Genomic DNA, 21889 nt, shown 5'->3' on the forward strand with positions numbered 1-21889 from the left:
TCTCAGAGCGGCAGACGAAATGTGCGCTCCCGAGTTGAGAAAGTCAAGGCTCCATGCGTTTGCGTCAAGTGGCGAAAACTCTACAAAGCAGAACAGCTGAGTGTCAATCGCGCGCGTGCGTGTGTGTGTGTAACAGCTGTCAGTTGGCACAATAACTTTTTCAACAATAGCAACATCGACAACGACAACAGCAACAGCACAGACGCACAGTTGAATTGAGTAGACGCGCAGTTGGTCTGACGTTCAGCGCGAGTTGAGGTGAATAAATCGACAAGAAGTATCGCCGCCAGCCAAATCACACGGTCGCTTGAACGGACGCTCGCCCGCTCGGTCGCACACAGCCACAGATATTTACATATTTAATGGCATTATTTGTATTTTGTGGTGTTTTGTGGTATTTCCATTTCATTTCATGCATTCTTCCATTGTGCTGCTTGCCAAATTCGTGCGCGCGCTAAACGCACGGTGAAAAGCTGGAAAACAAGTTGCTGATAAAATCAATTCGCGGCCACAGCGACGCGGTGCCGATGGTTTCGTAAAATAAGCGAATTTAAGTGTTTAATCTAATCACCCATGCAGCTGAAGTGCTCCAGAATTGTTAGTGTAGCTTGCATTTATTAAGCGCATGGTTGGCGCAATTGGATATGTGCGTGAGTGTGTGTGTGTGTGTGTGTAGAATTGAAGTGTCTCTCAGTTAACGCGCTGACGGTTACGGTGACAACGAACCGCGGCTTCTGTACCTATACAGTCAAGGAATTGAGTAAATTTAAGCCAAAGTAAAATAAGCGTGCGTACATACATATATATTTAATATTACTACAAACTACACCTAAGAAATATATTCTACACAAACGCATTAGTGGAAATCCTAAATAAACAAACAAAGATCGAAATATTTAATTTTAGTGCAAGCATGCTTTCTGGGAATAAAATCCAACGTGTGAGTTGCTGCTAAGAAACCGCGCAAAATAATCAAAAAGAGCATCAGGTGAGTACTCAGCTTCATTAGAATTAGTATTGTAGAACTTTCGCGTTCACTTCCTTTCACCTCTTGGTCGAGGAAATCGAGTATCCTTTCTAATCGTTTCGCTGAAAAATATAAATGGCCTTGCCTACAAAGGAGCTCATAGTAAGTGATTCGCTACAAATCATCAGAAAAATATCAGGAAGACTAAATGTATTTGCTAAATCCGCTGACATATTCAATAGTGAATTTAAGAGAAAAGATTTTTCTTGCACGACTATCAAAACCTTACAAATAAAATAAAGTTATGTCTTTACTTTGCAAAGCGATTATATAGGTAGTCGAAAAAGTCTTTTCGTATTTCTAATCAAAGTTCAGCCAAATTTTTTTTATACTTATACTGATAAATAAATAAACAAATATATACCATTTTGGTAGACCACTTTTTGCAGTTTTTCCGCTGGAGACATCTATTGGAATACGAAACAACTTTTTCGACTAACCAATATAACTGTTACTCTCAGTGACTCTTGCTTTTTGGCAAGCGGATAATAGCATTGAGCGCGCTACAACTCTTGCTTAAGTGTCAAAGAGCTAATTTAGAAGTGGAATACGAAAACTGTTCCTTACAGAAATCAAAATTTTCACTCCATCAGAAACCAGCTGTATTAAATTCGCGAATTGGACTTAAGTAATTTAAAATTAAGCACGTTTTAAATTATTGCTGCAATTTTAAAAATAAATTAATTAAAATTTTAAATCTTTTCGACATTTCCATAACAGAAGTCAGCGAACTATTGTTGTAAGCTTCACAAATTTCATTGGTGGCTTGCTTGGCATTCTTCACTTTTTTATAAAAAAATTGCAAATTAAGCGCATTTCTTCATTATTACAAAGAATTTAAATTTTTTTGGTTAAACTTAAAAACTCACCTTTCCAAAACTATATGGTATAACACAATATACGAATGCAACGAGAGCAATTGACAAAATACGAAAAGACTTTCTCGACTACCAAATATTTATTAAAAATTTCCAGCAACATTCCATATTATCTATTGCTGTTCATTTGAATTGCCTTAAGGAAGCGAAAAATACTAAAAACGATTGGCAATCAGAAAAGCAAGCCTTTGATATATTTACGAAAAATCAATTTTATTTCTGTATTGTTTTCTTTACGCAAATAAAATGTTTGGTTAACAGAAAAATATCGAAATGTTATCGAAATCAAGAAAATAATTTATTAAATTAAAACTTGAGATTATTTTTAAACTGAAAAGGCAATAGCCTTAGAGGATCGCCAGAATAAATTACTATTTTGGCGGCAGTAAAAATATAGTTTTACGATTTGCTGTCGGCACGGACGGCACACATTGCTTTGCGTAAACAAACGCTGGAAGATAAAAAACCAAAGATATTTTTCGGCTGTAACCCATTTGTTTGTTTACGGTAATTTAAATTTTAATGTTTTCCTACGCGTGTGCTATGCTTTCTTTTTGACAAATCTTCGTCACAAGTGTGCCGAAATCTAGCAGTCAAAGTCCCCTCTACGCTAGGTATTTGCTTGGTATGCGTGCTGGTTCGCTGCCGTGCAGATCCCACCAGGCAAACGAATTTATTTGTTACCAAAACAATACGCGTCACAACAACAATAATAGGCGCTTACACATACAACAGGCTGCGTAGACGCAACAGACATAAACTAGAAGTCAATCGTGGATTCATAGACCGTGACCAACTGGCCAAAGCGGCGGCACAATGTGCTCGGGGGAGCAGGAGCAAGTGGAGCGTAAAGATTGAGTCTTTCAGCGCTAGATTGGCATATAAAATAGGTTTGGAGAGTAGCCGCGAGGGTTCGCTCGCAAATACAAAGACTGGAACGGAGTTACCCACATACCTACAATTAAATAAAGGTAGGCACTTCAATCATTGTACACTCGCCTGCCAATGGAAATGCTTGTTTGGTTGTATTATTTACCTTGGCCACAAGCGACGTCTGGCTCTGTAAGTATGGCCACCTACACAAGTGTATAGGTGCGGGGTTCTGTCACGCATTTCTGCCTACAATACTGTTTAGGCCAACAACAACATAAATTGAAATTTCTTGGAAATTTGCTTCCCTTGCAAAGTGTTCTTCTTCACGTGTTTGCACTTAAATTGGAAGGCTGAAATGTTTCTCGCAGCATTTCCCAAGCGTCTACAGTTTATGTGTTTAGTGAAATCCTTAAAGAGTAGATTCTCAGATGAAAGCGAAAGAAGCTAAGCATGCGGAAGCATTTTCAGCTTCATTTTATACGAGATCTTAGTGGGAGCTCCTTTACACAATAATTTTGAACGCTCGACTCAGGTAAGACCGAAAAAGAATAGTATTAAACACAAAACAGAAGAATGGCGGAGGTGCAGTGAGGCCAGTGGAACGTAAACATTAGGGCGCTGCGGAACCGCATATAAGCAAATGCGGCAGCAGCAAAGTAAAGACAAAAAGTTTGCTCTCCTTATCAAAAACGCAACTTTTAGTATAACGGTAACAGGCATTGACTGTGTTCAAGCAACAAAATTAATAGCTATTTCGGCCACTCTGGCGTATACGCAACCAGCAGCCAAAGTTGTGAGATTATAATGGCGGTACGGCTTTGAGTGTGCTTCTAACTACAACTATGTATGTACATATTAAAAGATACAAGCTCATGCTTGCAATCATAGATTTCGTATTATTGTTCACACCATTTGCTGGGTGCAGTGTCGCTCGAACAGTTAGATATATAGTATGTATATGTTTTGAGGGCTTTACAGTAGCAAAACCGAAATGCGTTAAACTATTTGATATCAAAACCCAACTACTAAAAGATGTCGTATATAAATAGTTTATGCGCTGCTCATACCATGAAAGAAGGAAAGATTTTCTGTAAAATTTATTTTCATGTCGATCTGGGAATACGAGCATATACACACCTACATAACTTCATTTTATTTCATTAATATGTAAAAGCACATTTGTACTGTAGAAAAACATAAATATTGAGAAACATAAACTATGAAATATTTCATGGCCGCTGTGGGGAAGAATGTATTCCTTCTATTCATTAAGTACAGCTATGAAAGCAAACACGAAAGTAGTCGAGAATAAAATATTAATGAGCACCCAAAGCGCTCTCGGCAGTTGCTCTTGCATGTTGCTACAGTGGACCTTTTCTGCAGCGCAAAACGGCTACGGGAATACATACCCTATAGTGTCGATGTCTCGCAAATGTTGTTTATTGTTCAAAATATAACGCTTTCAAAATAGTCTAAAAGCAAATTGAAGACGCCAACAAATTAATTTATTAAGTTTAGCATGAAGCTTGTAACATCCCGCAAGGTAACTTCCGATACCCTTTAAGTATATCCTTACAAACTAGTGGTTCCGCCCACGCGTTGCTGTTGTATACATTTTATACTATTATTCATTTAATAAACTATTCAATACAGTGAAATTTTTATTAACGAATAAAGACGAAAAGGGTTTTGTCGGTATGTGATTCCAAGGGATTGCACTTGAGGTTTAATTTTTAATATGTTAAATTGAAATTTATTTGTATATTTCATTGAAAAAAAAAACGAATTTAAAGTTGCTTTCATAATGTCTCGTTACCAGCCTTTCTGCCCAGTTAATAGAGTTGTCCGTTTAATAGATTTCACTTAGTAAACATCAACAAATTGTGAGTCCGCCGAAATGTGCATGGTTAATAGAGCGTCCATTTAATTGAGCTTTCAATGATTTTTTATTTATGGACGGTTTTTACTATTTTATCTTCTAAGTTGGTTCAAACTGGACACAGTGTGCTAAATTTTGGTGAAATCAGTTTAGTAGTTTAGGAGTCTATCGCGGACAAACAACATGACACGTAGTTTTTATATATGAAGATAATGAGCTTGACCAACTAGGTTCATTCAGCCCTTCCCGATATATATGTCTGCTTATCGCTATATAGGCAAACTGGTCCCTCAGGTTTTGAGATATCGATCTGCAATTTTGAGATTTTCTTCTCAAGAACTAAACAATAAAAATCAGGCTCTTGTAGGCTAAAAGCTAAGGACGCTAAAAGATTTTCCCTTTTTATTTGACAAGATATCTTCACGAAATTTGACACGAATACCTGTCTAAAGCAACAATGTAGACTCCAAACAAATTGTTCAGAACGAATTACTATAGCGTAGAGCTTATGTGTGTAAATTTGTTATTTTATGAAGGGTATTATGTCTTCAGTGCAATCGAAGTAAACGTTTTATGGTCTTAACTGAAGCATGGGCTTTCCAAATATCTGAGCTTCTCGAGTCTCTGGAATTGAAAACAAGTCATAGAAAGCGGAATCTCTAGAAATATTGAGCCAGCAGACTTATTCCCCGGGTCTAATGATGGCTTCCGTGCGGTCATTCCAGGGATCGCTGTTTTAAAACTTTGAGATTAGTACAAGCCAATGATAAGTAGTATTTCTGAAATAAAGTTTCCATTTTAGTATCCAGTTACTCCTTAGTACATGGGAAAAGTTCCGTGGAATTACGCTCCCAGCGGTACACACAGTGCGTGACTACGCAGTCCCACATGCTATCAAAGATTCACAGTTGAGGATGTCATCGTCATAATTCTAGTTATTGTTGCACTTGTTGCAACGCTGCGATGCAACAAGAACGGTTAATCTCTTTATACATATATGAGTGAGTTTCATGCGAAAAGCGCACGCAATGTGCACTCGGGATATTAAAATGTCACCCTGTGGCGCAAAACGGCAAGACACAAAATCAAATCCTCAGAGTCGACAAACACACGCCGTTATACCGCGTGCATACATGCTGCCACAACTGCACGTGGCAAGCTATATAGACATGCTATATACTATATGTATCCGATAAGTATGAAGCTTTAAGAATGCTTCCCGGAATTTTCAAATCGCTTAAATGCATGTTGAAATATTTTGAGAAAAACGTTTAGTAGCTTAAACTTGAGTAGAAACGTTTTGGAAGGTTCGACTAGTTAAGATGCTAGAATGCAGATTAGAATTAAGCACACCCTTCACTTTCGAAATGTTGCCTCCAGGGAAGTATATTTATGGATACATTCAAGAGTTCGCTGGAAAGACTTTTTATCTGGGAACCCTAATATTCATTATTAGTCTACTATAATACACATACTATTCATCCTGGATCCTGCTGTATTTATAAACCTTAGATTCTCTACTAAATTAAATAGCATTTTCATTGAAAAAGACTCGAAGAAAAGCGCTCATATTTTCTCCGAGAAATCCATTGAAGCGTTTTCTGTTCAAGGACCAGTTACTTATGTGCACCGCCCTGCCTTAACGTTTACGTTTACATTTACAGATGCTGTCCATTGAAAATCATTCAACGGCAAGACTTGTCGGAGCAAATGAGAACCATGAGACGATAATAATTCAATAGCAATAAACTGCTAGACAGCATAAGGAGCTGACGTAACAACCAACGTGAGTGCACAAATAACACCAACGCCAGCCACTGAAAACATTACGACGAACAAGACCACCAATAACAACTACAACAACAACAACAAAACACCAACTACGATTGCAACTACAACTACATCTACATTAGCAACAATACTATCGATAACATTAAGAGGCAGGATTACACCCTCACATTAAGCAGAAGCAGCACACCGCGCGTCCAATTCAATCGATAGCGTCCTCACTCATCCCCGCCTTGCACCAGCACTACCTCCCACGGCCGCTCACAGCCCCTCCAGCATGCTGGGTGATATAATTTCACCGTCAATCGCAACTTGGAGCACAACGCAACACTTCTACACCGACCTGGACGTTGAGACGCCTGTGGTGCACGGCGCCGCCGCCACCGACCTGCATGCACCCCTGCTGGACAACTACGACATCTACAACAAAGTGTACAGCAATGCTACATCAATGTTGTTCGACGCCAACGAAACGAGCGCATATAAAATTGTTTTGAATGGAACGAGCGGCAACTTGAGCAACAGCAACAACATTTTATTGAACCTGGGCGATGGCGGCGGCAACACTGACGGTTTCATCACATTCAACGGCAGCGGCGGGATGCGGAATGCCAGCAGCAATATTGTTGATGTGTTTATAGGTGAGCGTAATGAGTTTGATGACCAGCAACTGGATGATATTATGGGCTATGGCGACGGCTTCAGAGCACGGGAGCCGACGGTGGCGTTGGTGAAAATGATTGCCATGTCCATTGTGTTGGGTCTGCTCATCTTCATAACCATAATAGGTGAGTAGTTGGCGAACAAATGCATATTAGGCAAGTGTATGAGCGTGCATATGTGTGTGTGTTTTTGGGAGTGACTGTGTGTAGTTGATTACTTTTACACATTGATTGAGTGCTTTTGAAAAGAGTTGAGAGCTGTGGACTGCGAGCGCATCAGAAAGAATAAATTTGCTTAGGTTCATGCAAATTTTCAACTTCACTAACTTGTTATTTATATTCATATGAGTTTCCTACGTTTAATATGTTTAAAATAGTTTACACGCAAGCTAATCAATTCACATATTGAACTATTTTACTAGAGAGAAAAACTGACTGGCTGTTAATAGGAGAATGGATGTGCTATGCTTAGTCGAATTTATCATTTCTTCTAATATATACACACATATATATATATATATATATATAAATAATCAAATCTGTGCTGATTATCCAACGCTTGTGAATGGTTGAATCTTGAATATAGCAATAAGTGGTTCAGAGCTGACATTTTTGGTTTGGTGAGCATCCATATCTTTGAAATATATATATATATATATATATATATATTCGAAATCTCAAAGGAAATTAGCGACTTTTTATGAGGTACTCAAAAGATCCCTCCCGCAGCTTTGCGTTATTTATAAATAATAAAAATCGATTTTCTGTCAAAAGCCAGCGCGTTACAAAAGCAAGCGTGTGTCACGAGTGTTGTACACATTGTATTGCATAACATTTACATATATACAAACGATGAGGCTTGCGAGTCTCTCTGTTAAATTAATCAACTTAAAGCCATGCCATTTAACACATACAATCCAATATTATTTCAATTAAGTTTACAATAAAAACATAAAATTTCTTCTTGGTGTGTACGTGTGTGTATGAGTTTTATAGAAATTTTACATATTCATTATTGTTGCATACAAAGACTTAGGGAATATTGCACTGTCTTAAGTATTGAAGTGTTAAAGATTGCATTCGTTTTGATTAGACTTTATTGCCAATTTCCGAGTGAAATACAAATCTTTTGTTAAGCGTTTGAAGTATTGAAACAACTTCCTTAATCCATGGCTTTGTAAGCTTTGGACTTTTATATACTTTGAATCTATGCAGGAAGTTAGGTACTTGGGAGTATTCGTAAATATTGTAAATCTTTTTCAATGCTTCTTATACAATATTTCATGCCTTAGGGTGATTCTAAATTTGCGAAAACGAAATATTTATCAGAACTAAGAAGTCGAGGGTACACATTTATATATGGTATAACAAGAATTCTATTTTACTGTGAGCAAATTTTATTCACTAGCCAGACACCAGATGAGACAAAAATTTATTTTTGCCTTGCAGGAATTCTAAGAGATGAATGCACTATTTCTTTAATGTTTGCTGAAATGTTTTCCAAACAATTAGCTTCATTCTCGTATTCTCTTTTATTACATTTCTGCCTTGTTACTAAGAATAAAAGGCATGAACCCAAATTGCTTCCTTGAAATTAAATATAATCTCCAAGCATAAAAATCTAGTTCCGCTCATGTTTACTCACAACTTTACTCACATATTTCTTGTTGTTTTGTTTGTTAACTATTTTTGCTTTTGAATTTATGAACTCTCTCCTCACAGCGAGAAAGACCGTACCGCTCATGCTCGGATAGTAGCAGGCTTTGTGTTAAAAACTAACCAAAACTCCTCTAACTGGTTGCTAACTGGATATTGAGAAAACCATTTAACAACATTATGTTTATAAAGTTCTAGTTAAACAATATAAAACATATGCAACATAACCAAAAACATAATACAAGATGTGTATATAACAAATCGAAAAGTTGTCTTAAGATAATCTTCAGTATTCTAAATATTAAATGAAATATTATGGCGAAATCCATAGAGAGCGAAATATTTTTATTTTTACTACTTTTATCTCTTTATGTTAAAGGCCAAGATATTATTTCGAATCATAAGCATGTCTTCAAAACTCCTGTAAGAATCATTAGCAAATTTTATTTTTTTTTGGAGCCATGTTTTGATTGCCACACACCGACTCAAAAATCCGGTTCTATTACGACAAAAAGTACTCTAACACTACTCAAAATCAGCCATTCGTTATTGTTGTTGGATTATGAACTTGCGCGGCACCCACTTTGCACAGAGGTTTCGCTTCTTTATGCCATCTACTGTCTTCATTGCCCCCTGTGCTCATTTCGCCAATTTCCAACTTAGCATATCTCTTTTCAACGGTTTATTTCCCAAATTCAATAGTATTTTTCTCTCAAAAAGCAATGTTTATTAACCACGAAATGATTTTTGATAAATTTTTTTGTAAACTAACATAAGTGGCTGCACCCGAAATTCTTAGTTGTCAAATTTGTATACGTATCTTTTAAAGGTAGGTGCTGACTACAAATCATACAGATGGTATTAGGTACTACTAATCTACATGTGTACAAATGTACAGTAAAGCGTGGACGGGTCCTCTCTGCTTCCCTTATTTATTTCATTTTATTTTTCTGCTTATCAAAAGACTTTAGTCCATGTATTTACCTTCCGCACAAAAAATGTCCAACCAACGGTAATATTTATAAGACTTGCGCCAAGCGACTAGTATGTTACGTTCAATAAGGTGGAATTTTTTGTATCTAACAGACTGTCGTGTTCAAAGTCACCATCTTCATTACACTCAGTCTTAGAGGGAAACACATATCAGCTGACTTATGTATGTTATTATTTGCATTGCTTTCCATTAATCCATAGATTTATTTACTCTAGATAAAAAGCTTTTGTTGACTGCTTTTATTTTATTCTCTTGGTATTGCGCTTTTGTCAGAGCTTTGTTTTACTCAGATTCCGAGAAACTGTTTCATATCCTGCTAGATTGTGCAGCTAAACTTTAGAGCGTATTATGAGTTTTTGCACATATTTGCGAATTATATACACACATATATGGCACAGTAAAGTAGAGGTGAGCTTAGATTCTTTTTGTCAAAGATGGGAAACATTATGCTAAGAAAATGACTTTAGAGTCTCTTAAAAACTTTGTATACTAGCTTTCTTTATTAACTTGGGGAAAGGTCTTAGGTAATGCGTACGTAAAGTGGGGTTTTAATCGACGGAAGGAAGGAGTCTACTAAAAATAATCTGGAGTTTTTCAATAAACTAAAGATTTTATTTCACATAGTTAGCATGATCTGTTTCATTTTTTTCGACATGGCAATCTCATAAAGTTGATTTCCACCGGCTTCTCTTGAGAGCCACAGGCAGACACATGTTCAATTGGTGCCAGGTACAGACCATAAGGTAGATGCATAAGAGCCTCCAACCAAGATCGCGGAGCTGTTGGTAACGTGTGCGGCCTTGTATTGTCCTTTCGGAGCACAATCCAACACCTATTTATTAGCCAACCATGCTCGCTAATGGCCGATTGCTTACTTCTAACGGTCGAATTTTTGATAGTACAGGTTCGATTTAGGAATTTTAAAGTAGGGGCGTAGTTCATAGAAAGTGATTATTTTCCAATTCTACCAAAAGCATAACAAAACCTTTTTGCCTGTCAAACTTGGCTTTGGCACCGCAATCGTTTTCCCTTGTTCGCCGACTTGTTTGCTTTTTCACCCTTTTTAAAGAAAAACTGTGAAAAATGGCCTATTTTCCCCTTTCTGGTGTCTATCTTTAACGTCTGTTCAAACCAGACTGAATTATGTAATCGCAAAACTGCCGGAAAGGAATTAATAAAAAATTGAGTAAAAATCTTATACGAGTGTTTCCAACCTCATACACCGTAACCCGATCGCGCCCATACAATGCGAGATATAGATGACTAAAGCATCCATATTTGCCCTTTGATCTTATTAGTTAAACTAGAAATATGCTCTATGATCTGTTTCGGTGACTTCATGGACTAGTTTCAGCCAACCCATATGGTTAAAGCCCCCACCCCCTCTCATATGTATGCAACAGGAAGCATAAACTAAAAGCGAAAACAAAGGCAATATAAAACAAAAACTTAGTTGAGGAAAATGAAAACGAAACCCCTTGATTTCAGAAACAAAAAACATTATTTGTGAGGAATTGCCGTGGAAGAGCAAACACAAGAATGCATAAAATCATGAAAGCACTAATAAATACTCACGCTCGTCTCATGCACTTGTATAATTTATGTATGTACTATATGTGTGTGTTTCCCGAACGTAAGATTTCAGCTTAAAATATTTCACTCATCCAAAGCTTTGGCGAGTGGATACACTTGTACAGGGTGAGTTGTTATGTATCTGTGTTGTTATGTATGTTAAGTACTCGTATCATTTCCTAGTAGAGGCAACGGAATATCTTGAAACCGGAGCTAGTGCAGCCTCTTTCCTCGAACTTCATTGTTTCTCAAAACAAAATGACTGACTGACACTCACTTCAAAGGCACCTACTTCCGACTCTTGCTTACCAAGAAAATTTGCCAAAAATTACTCGGCGCCACCCTTTATATACACGTGTGTGTGTGTGCTTGGACTGGATGGATGTTGGACAAGGTTAAACTGCCATCAACTAAATGAAAACGAAAGTTTATTCATCAGCTCACCAATACACGCACATAATTGCATTTTTATGTGAACAAGTTTGGAGAATGCGACGGCAACAAAAGCGTCATTTGCACACAGGTCCAGAGACTTTGCGTTCGGGTGTCAGTGTACTCGTGTGGTTGTGTGTTTGTGTGAAGAAGTGAGAAAGTGTTGACAGCAAATCGCTTTTGAGATTACTTGTTTGCGTGTCTGCATGTGGGTGTGTGTGTGTGTGTGAGGGCGCCTTGTGGCAGGCTGCAATAAATAGACATGCGGGAGCATTTACATGTGTGTGGCTGTGTGCAGGTGTGTGCTTGGAGGATGTATTTGTAGTGCATCGGTTGCATGCGGCTTGTGAGTTGTTGCCACCGCATTTGATGTTGCATCGTGTTGACTTGAGTTGAACGAAAAGTCATTAAGTGCACCAAGGTGTGCTGTGTGAGCACACGAGCACAAACAAGCCGACTATTTGTCTTGATTTACACTCGCACACGTCTGCAGCCGGGGCACGTACTCACCAGTATGTGTGGAGGTTATGAGCTCGGGTACTAAGTTACTTTTGCGTTATGAGCAGAGACATAAAACGCTCGTAAAAACGTGGAAATGAGCCAGTCAATGCCACAGCGCTGTATACCGTTAAGCATGCATATTTTTGTTTTGTTATATTTTAGTCACATTTATTTCTTATTTATGGGGCTGGCACTCTCTCGCCGCCGTGCGCCCTAAATTTAGCTGAGTGTCAGCGCGCTTACTTGAATTCGTAAGCAGAGCGAAAGCGGTGACATTCAAAATCAATTTCCTTAGCCGGCAGCCACGGCAAAGTTCACGGCTGTTTGGCGCAAAAGTGTTTACTGACCCTGGACTAAGGTTAAGTGCCAGTCGCCGTGACAACGAACGAATGTATCAAAATAATAGATCTGCGAAGTAGACTTACTCATTACGTAGGCAAAGCGAGAAATAGAGAAATGCTAATACAAAACATTGAGAGTCAGAGTGGTTTTCAAGAGTTCTCAGACCAAAACAATTTTCACTAAATTCGAGAAAACGGTTGTATTGCTATTACTATACTCTGAACGGAGTATATTAAGTTTGCCACGAAGGTTGTATCACTCAGCAGTAATTTAAGTGTATACAAATATAAATGAGCAGCGTGACGAGCTCAGTTGATTAAGCGATGTCCGTCCATCTGTATGTTCATGTACGAGCTTATGAGATATTGATCTGAAATTACCACAAGCCCTTTTCTCACTAAGAAGCTGCTCAGTGGTCGGAACCGCCGATATCGTCCACCAGAGGATATAGCTGCCATACAAACTAACCGATCAACATCAAAGCCCTGAATGGAAATTTTTTTCATTTAACGAAGTATTTTCACAAAATGTAACTTGGATTATTATCTGAAGCAACGGTGTACTTTCCGACCACATTTTTTCGATCGGGCCACTGTACCATATAGCTGCCACACAAACTGAACGATCGGAATAAAGTGTTTATATAGCTTTAAAAAGCTTTTTCATTTGGTGGGATATATTCACATAATTAGGATGGGTTATTTTCCAAGTCAATGGTGCAATCTCCGAAAAAATTATTTAGATCGAATTGACTGTATCTTAGCGCTCACTGCCTTTTTTATATCAACTTCACACTCAAGTCAATTGGGACGGGATATGATCGCGAAAACTTGCAACAGATCGCTGTTGTTATCGAATGTGTGAGAGTCTCTTCGTCGGATATTTTATTTGTGATTGTCGTTGGTGTACTTCTGTATAGGTGTCGATGTGTGGTACTCTCGTGAGTAGTGTATAATGTGGATTAGGTCGATTTTGTTTCAATTCAAACGCCCAAGCAAAGGCTTGCCGAGAATGCAGCCTATTATTCAGTTATAAATGGAATCAAAGCTGTGGTGAGGTTCTAACAATCTCTTTCAAATCAGATGAAGAACCACTTGCGGAGTAAATTTTGGATTTTACTTTATTTGTTCGCATGTTATAGTTAAGACCAAATCATTACCAATTTATCTTTGCTATAAGAAGTCATTCAAGAGTGCCCAGTCCAATTAACAGGCGAATTGATTAATAACATACACAATTTTGGAGAGCAAACCAAAAACACACACAGCAAACTAAGCTCGTTAATTAAACTAGTTATAAACTATTTCACATTGCAGACTCTACGCTTTATCCGGATACCGTTTTATATAACTAATATTTCTAACCAGACGTCAACTCTCCGATTTCAAGCAAAATATAGACAGTCACCTCGGTTCATAATAGTTTTCATAAAATAATTTCTAATGTGAGTTTTGCTTAGAAATTTTGTGTTTTTATTTCGGAGACTTCTCTTTCTGAATAGACTTAGCAGATTCATTTTTATTTAAGAACATTTCTATGTGAACTATAACAGTCGTCTGTAGTTTAGAGTGTTCCTGCAGGAAAGCTTTTGGATGACTATCTTTCGGCCGATTTTCAAGGTATGATTGGGGAAGTTCTGCTTGCAGCGATTTGTAAATTCTACCTTTCCACCTCTTTTAATGGGCAGTGTCGCATAATAATGTCAAACGAATGTCACGAAGAGAATATGACTTATAACTGGATATAAATAGCAGTCTGCATATCTGTTTATTTCCAATTAATCAAATTTCTTTCGAAAATAATTAAAATTACGATTAAAGTGAGCTGAAAAAAAGGATATTGCCTACAACAGCATTTATTTTACCGAAAAATAACAATAAAGTCTATTGAAGCTCAGTTTAGTTGTATTACTTATTAAGCCCCAATTGAGTACACAAATGAAAAATGCTCCATAATATTTTCACAGAATATTGCCATATTTTTACGACTCTAATTTGATTTCCCTCTCTTTTTCATGCTGCGGACAATTAAACATCGCTGCGTTATTCAACGCTAAAAACTTCGTCAAAACAAATACAACAATAAACAAAAATATGTAAATAACACCGTAAAACGGGGTTGCCACATTAATGGCTCCGACCGCTGCAAATGTGTCCGCAAACAAATTGGAACCACGTAAAAAATGCACGCAATAAATATCAATGCGGTCCGTTAATCCAAATTAAACTAACAAAAAATGTGAAATGCGAAATGTGAAATGTGAAAATAAAACAAATGCGAATTATGCTAATAAAAAATGCAAATGCAAATGGGAAACATAAACTGCTGGCGCCTGTGTTGACAACTATAAATTAACGGCAAATAAAACATGCACGACGTGCCACTCGAAACAACGGTGAAATATGAAACAACGCGAAAATACAAACATACAAAATGCAAATGTGTTCGTGGGCGTATGCGCGCGCGTGTGTGTGTGTGCAACAGGCAATGTTTTTGTAATAGCGGCAATTATACTGGAGCGCAACCTGCAGAATTTGGGCAATTACCTGGTGGTCTCGCTGGCGGTGGCCGACTTGTTGGTGGCATGCCTGGTGATGCCACTCGGCGCGGTTTACGAGGTAAGTGCCGCATAAACTTCACGCGAACCGCTCGCTGTCCGCTGGCGACAACCGCTGGACGAGTGAATAAAAAAGGCATTTAAAATTAACATTCTTTTACTCATTCAAAACGCGATGTCTATTAATACGGACACCTTAAAAAAAAGAAGAGGAGCACTTACTAAAATGTTAAAAAGAAATAAAACTTTTATAAAAATATTGCCGTGAAAAAAGTCCACCCCTCCTCGTTGCCACTCGACCGAAAAATACTTACCCGCCGTGCATATAAATATTAAACAACCGTTAAATCTTTGTTTTATGAAGGTATTGTTTTTGTCTTTCATGCAGATTAGCGAGGGTTGGATACTTGGCCCGGAGCTATGCGACATTTGGACTTCGTGCGACGTGCTCTGCTGCACAGCGTCCATACTGCATCTGGTGGCGATTGCAGCCGACAGGTAATTTGCATATTTCCGCATATTCATAATGAGCCATTGCAGTTGGGGGATTTTCATTAGCGACGACAATGAAGCAAATGTAAATACAGAAGTAGAATGCTCCCTCCCTCCATCTACCGATATGCGCGTATGCATTTTTAATCTGGGGATGAAATTTAGCTCGAAAGCGACCGTACATATTTTGCTATCAATAAATAATTTATAAATATTTATTTAATGAGAGCTGAATACCTCCTTTTCCACTTTACAATTTTAATTATCGCGGCACAAAAGAGTCAACATTCACAGACTATACTTTCAAGTTTGGTAAAAGAAATTCTCGACTTTTGAAATCTACTATATGTATTCAGATGTAATATTTGATGAACAGATAAGCCTGGCTTTCATGACAATAGAACTTCAGTTCCAGTTAATCAAATCTACATAACATTGACTATTACGAGTATTGTGTCTAGAAGAGCAGACCAACTTGATGAATAAGAGACGCAAGCGGCTAATACTGGTCAGACTGTAGTACTATCCACAGAGGAACAGTTGAGAATTTCTAAAGTAATATTTCATAAACACCAAAGGGACCAAGAGTTCTGCTGGAAATAACACTAACATCTTCTTGACTATTTCTACAGTTGAACAAAAAGGTGTTCTTAATCTTTTAAAAAGAAAGCCGTATTTACAAGTATTATCATTTCATAGATTCATGAATATCCATTTCGAAGTTTCCCACTTTTTTTAAGAAAAAATATGGAAACTTCAAATTTAATGGAAAATGTTTATTATCATCCGAAAGAACATTCTTTGACTATTTTTTTTTTTTATGATTATCTTTTTCAAATGTTTAATTGGTACAATTTGCAAGGCCTGAATTGAAGCGGGATTGTCCGCATAGACTTAAGATTTTACATACTTATCCCCACAGGAAAAAGTCTAACGATATGATATCACACGATCTGCGATGAGCGAGAAGTGAAGCCATCTTGTTGAAGCAAATTGTCGCCGAGGTCATGAGCTTCAATTTCAGGCATCAAACTATCGGTTATCGCAATATACCCTTCTGAACGGCAACATTTTTGAAGATATATGGACTGATGATTCCACTGGCCAACAGACCACACTAAACCGTTGTTTTTATGGATGAAAAAACAGCTCTTGAATCCCTTCAGGTTTCTTTTCGTACCAAATGTAGCATCTTTGTTTTTTTACATACCTTTTGAGCCAGAAATGGGCCTCATCGCTGAAAAAAATTTGCTTGAAAACGTCGGATCTTTTGTTCAAGGACGCAAAGAGCAAAGCAATATCGCTTGGGAAGGCCGAACAACTTCAGTTCTTGCACAAGCTGTATTTTGTACGCTTTCGATTTAAGGTCTGGACGTAAAAGTCGTGACATACATTCGTCAGTCCGAGTTACTACGAACGACACAGAATCGACTCTCCACGGACTTCGTGTACACTCTCAGCTACATCTGCTATATTTACTTCGCTGCGTGCTGGACGTGGTCTATTCGGTCGAATATTATTCAATAATGAATGCTGGGTCTCAAGATGGGTGATGGTGTTGCGAATACGACGCTGAGTAGGCCAATTCTGTTCATTGTAGGTTGGACGAAGCACGCGAAAAACATTCCTTACTGAACCAGAGTTTTCGTAATACAGTTGATCGATTTGTTAACGTTATTCAGGCGGAAGTTTTTCTATGAAGAAATGCCAAACAATCCTGAACAAAAATAACAAAACAGCTGGATACGTCTCAGGTTTCTGAAATAAGAACCTCTACTTGGATTACCCTTTAACTTTCTCGACACTTTAAAGTCTGGATTGGCCAATGGGTGAGTATTCTCAGAGTGAACAAGCAGCTGAAGCTCTCTTCCAACAGTTTGGCCCAGAATCATGAAATATGTATAGTCATATTCTAGATACTTTATCTTTAAGCGGCCAGTTTTTTAGAGAATTGCATACAAACCTTTAATTTTTTTCCTACTTGTACTCGGCCTAATTTACCATTACCATTTTCGTGTTTTTTAGTGATTTATGAATTCGAAAAGTATAATGTTTTCGCACGCTGAAGCTTTAATTAATATTTGTCTACATTTTCCACTTTGAAAAAACATACAAATTCCATTTAATGCAATAAAAATATTTGAATGCGAATATCAGCACAGACTTAATGGAAAGTTTCCACTAATCGTAATTTATAGGCATAACGAAACAACAACAAGGCATTTGTAAACTTTGCTTTATGCACTTAAATTTGTGTACGGCTGTGTATCGAAGATTTGCTGCAGCTGGCATTAAATAAACACTGCGCCACAGTGAATTCCTAAATCAGTTATTTATTTACATTTTATTATTCCATTTATTCTCATTGAATTATGAGTAATTGTAGCGACTCTATTAAAGCCATAAAGCTTAACCATCCACTTCGCACGCCACCGCAACTCTGATAATTAATGTCAATCACCGAAGTCGGTGCGTTAGGGGGGTGGGGGTGGGCTTGCGTGAGAGCAAGCGCCGGATAATCCTCCGATTTTATTGTTGTTGCTACGTTCGCTTACTGCGAGTGCTCGGCTGTCAACTGAGTAATGATTACGAATTTATTTGCGATTTAAAGTGCTTCAGCCAAAGCGTCTTTATTTGCCTTTGAAAGGAAATACTTTAATGTCATTTTCAGTGCCTGAGATATGTTTGTAATTAATTACAATTATAATATATTCAAATAATAGTGATATTTATGGCTGCTCGGCGCATAAATACCAACGTCACTGGGTCATGTCACTCTCAGCTTAGCTCCCCGAATGTTTATTGTACAAATTCAATTTACTGCGCCTCGACGCACACACCCACACACACACAGACACACCAGCTCGTATTGATAGCTTCCAGAGCCAGGCACAGCTGTTCGCCGTTGTTGTCGCTGCCGCCGCGGGAAAAGCGCACGCCGGCCGCGGCATGTAGCCATAATAGCATTAAAAATGTATAAGTGGATGAACAAACACACACACATACATATTACTATGCAAATGTTAGTTTTACGATAGACAAATAAATCGTCCGGTGGAAATTAAAATTTGTGCTTATTTTTCGCTTTTACAATTTTGCGCTTTTGCACAAAATGCTCATGGCTAATTTCAAAAGTCAAAGTCAAAGTCACTCACCTGTGCTGCTGCCTGGCAACAACAGAAACAATGGACGTCCAAATAAAACGCTCACACATATTTGACATAGAAACCACATTTTATCAGAACGCCAAAAATTTCTGCCAAACATACCGACAAACTAATACTGTGCCTACAATTACAGCAATGCCAAAAAATGTGTAGTTCTAATTCATTCCCAGCAAACCATAGTAGTGGAGGCGAGTTGTAAATATCCATATTAGTTGACGCCAATGAGAAGAATTCTCTTTATCAAATATGAGAAAGATGTGTTCTCACAATTAAATAAAACATTAGTTGAAGCCCTCTTAATTCTTCATGACGCTACTAAACCCAAATCATATTTAATTTCTACTTTAGAGTTGAAAGTATTTCGTACTCTTGCCACAACAGCTGTTAATTGACATATGTATGTAGGTTTAGTATAAGAATGATGCCGTAAGTAATTTGTATTGAGCATTGTATAAGCACATATTGCGTTAGTAAACTTCCGGTGTGTTTAACGTGGATACCTGCTGGCGAGAACCTTACCTCACGGCGCTCAAGAGCTAACTAAAAGGGTACCTACCCCCCGCGGTATTATTATTTTTTAACTGGCCACAAGTTATCCAACAAAACCTTAGTAAGCCCTTTCCTTTTTTCTTCAACTTACTGGGTACTGCCAGGCATTGTCATACTAACTATTGAAATGCCTTCAGAAATAGTACCGTAATATCGGTTTCTTGCTCGATTGTGGTTTACTGGGTAATAATTTGATTATTTTTGCTTATTGGCGTGATGAGCTATCTGATTTATTGTCTTTTGGTGTTGATATTCCAAAGCCAAAACTAATTTGAAATCAAAACGAATTTATTGACTACAGTCAACAATCCATGGGAGTGTGTGTGCCACAATGCGCTGTGCGTATACACACATACACACAAAGTAATTTATTGACATAAAAGCACATAAAAAGGCACATAGCAACTTATTTTTGCTAATCACTCATGCAATAGGCGATATTTTGATTTTAATTTCACAAATGAAGGAACGCAAAAAATTGCGTTGGATGGCTGAAGGGTGAGTTTCAGTATGAAATTGCCGCCTATGACTGCAGAATGGCATTCTAAAATACTTGAAATGAAGATGGTTAGGTTGTGAGTTGTGCTCGTACTCACAGCAAAGTTATACGATAAGAAGAATGGATATCGGCAGTTAAAGTCTGGTCTGTAACTTGAAAACAAAAACCGAGGCAGTGATTTGCAGTACATATAATTAAACAATACTATTTTGGGGCATTAAGAGAAGTAACACCTCCAATTACTTACGAAGTTTATTATATTTAGCTTACCTTATCCACCATTCCCCTCACCTGCCTTCTTTTCAGATACTGGACAGTCACAAACATAGATTACAGCAACGTCCGCACACGAGGTCGGGTCTTCTGCATGATATTTTGCGTCTGGTTTACAGCGCTCATAATCTCGTTGGCACCGCTGCTCGGCTGGAAGGATCCGGACTACATGCAACGAATCGAAAGGCAAATATGTATGGTTTCGCAGGATGTGGGCTATCAGGTAAGAGCGACCACTTCCCCAAAACCACACAATTTGTAGAACTATGTTGAAAATAGTCGGCTATAAATAACAAAACGTTTTCAATTATTTGTTTCGCTTTTAGATTTTTGCAACATGTTGCACATTTTATGTGCCACTTTTGGCCATACTGGCGCTCTACTGGAACATCTACAAAATCGCACGCAGACGCATCCAGCGACGCATCCAACAACGTCCACTTCCTGTGGCACCTAGTCACAATCAGGTAAGTGCCGCCGACCAGCAACCGACAACCATCAACGTTGCCACCTACGGCTCGTAGTTTTTTCTGCGTGTTACCACTTTACTGTTGCATGTCGCCGCCGGCAATCGATTGAGCGGTGGTCAGTAGGCAATCGTTTTAGAGCTCTTAATGGCATTGCAAGAACACAATCAATTTACTGGTGCCAACATCCGATCCCCACTCCCACCGCATTGGCCGGCAACATTTTGCCGCCAGAGTTGCACACGAAATGTAGTCGCAATCAATTGACGGCGCCTACAGCTGGCTATTCATCATATGCTCTACACCCACTTTGTGGCCGCCACTGTTCGCAGGCTTTCAATGAAATTGCCCGTGACCCAATCTCATTGACCCAGTCGTTGGCGTTTGCAGCAAATTGAAAGCGTTCACCCATTGCGTCGCTTGGCTTGGCGTCTGCCACTATTCCATTGCGGGTACACATGTGCAACAGCGCGTGCGAGCCGAGGCAGAGCGTCTCTAGGCATTACAGTTATTTGGTCGCATATAAACATAGTTGAGAGCATGCACATACTCCGGAAAATTGCACAAATAGAGGACTCTATTTAGTTATTGTGCATTCTGCGAAAAAGCAACAAAAAAAGTGCACTTTAGTGAATATGCAATTGAATGATGGGTGTGTATTTTCATGGCTAACGTCTGAACTCGCTTTGGCCCATATCGACAAAGTGCATGCTCTTGGCAGTACCCAGCCTCTGAAGCCAATCAACGCAGTCTCATTTGTATCGTAATTGGGTAATTAGTGCAACGACACATAGGCGATAAATTTCACTTCTCAATGCTATCCAAAACCTCAGAGGAGGTCAACTTGTTGACTGAAGCGTTATTTTATGGTACAAAATGTCGTCTTAAGGCACATACCCACCCGAAAACCAATTCCCGACTATAACAACACCTTTACTTCTCAATTGCCTACTCAGTCCGAAGTAGCACCTGTTGGCAAGACTTATTCTGCAGCTCGAATTACTTTCTCCACCAGCAGATTGAAGAAGTCGCATGATAAAGAGTCGCCTTGTTTGAAATCTCGTTTGGTATCGAACGGCTCGAGAGATCCTTCCCGATCCTATTGGAGCTTTTGGTATTGCTCAACATCAGTTTACACAACCGTATTAATTTTGCGGGGATACCAAATTCAGACATCGCGGCATAAAGGCAGCTCCTTTTCATGCTGTCGAAAGCAGCTTTGAAATCGACAAAGAGGTGGTGTGTGTTGATTCTCCTTTCACGGGTCTTTTCCAAGATTTG

At 38.4% G+C, this 21889-nt stretch overlaps 1 protein-coding gene across 3 annotated transcripts in view; it reads left to right on the forward strand.

Moving 5' to 3' along the window:
* Positions 1-203: 203 nt before the first annotated feature.
* LOC120771124 (5-hydroxytryptamine receptor 2B) overlaps positions 204-21889 on the forward strand; it is a 31944-nt gene continuing 10258 nt past the window's right edge. The window contains exons 1-7 of one of the 3 annotated variants that reach the window (XM_040098974.1): positions 204-787; positions 907-988; positions 6322-7233; positions 15089-15222; positions 15550-15659; positions 20175-20364; positions 20468-20608. In XM_040098974.1, coding sequence (XP_039954908.1) covers positions 6723-7233; positions 15089-15222; positions 15550-15659; positions 20175-20364; positions 20468-20608 — 1086 coding nt within the window. In that variant the 5' untranslated portion in view covers positions 204-787; positions 907-988; positions 6322-6722. Of the gene's footprint in view, positions 989-6321; positions 7234-15088; positions 15223-15549; positions 15660-20174; positions 20365-20467; positions 20609-21889 lie in introns of all 3 variants that reach the window. The other 2 variants (XM_040098976.1, XM_040098973.1) reach the window with 2 other exon arrangements.

This window comes from Bactrocera tryoni, chromosome 3 (assembly GCF_016617805.1).
Source record: "Bactrocera tryoni isolate S06 chromosome 3, CSIRO_BtryS06_freeze2, whole genome shotgun sequence".
Taxonomy (NCBI): domain Eukaryota; kingdom Metazoa; phylum Arthropoda; class Insecta; order Diptera; family Tephritidae; genus Bactrocera; species Bactrocera tryoni.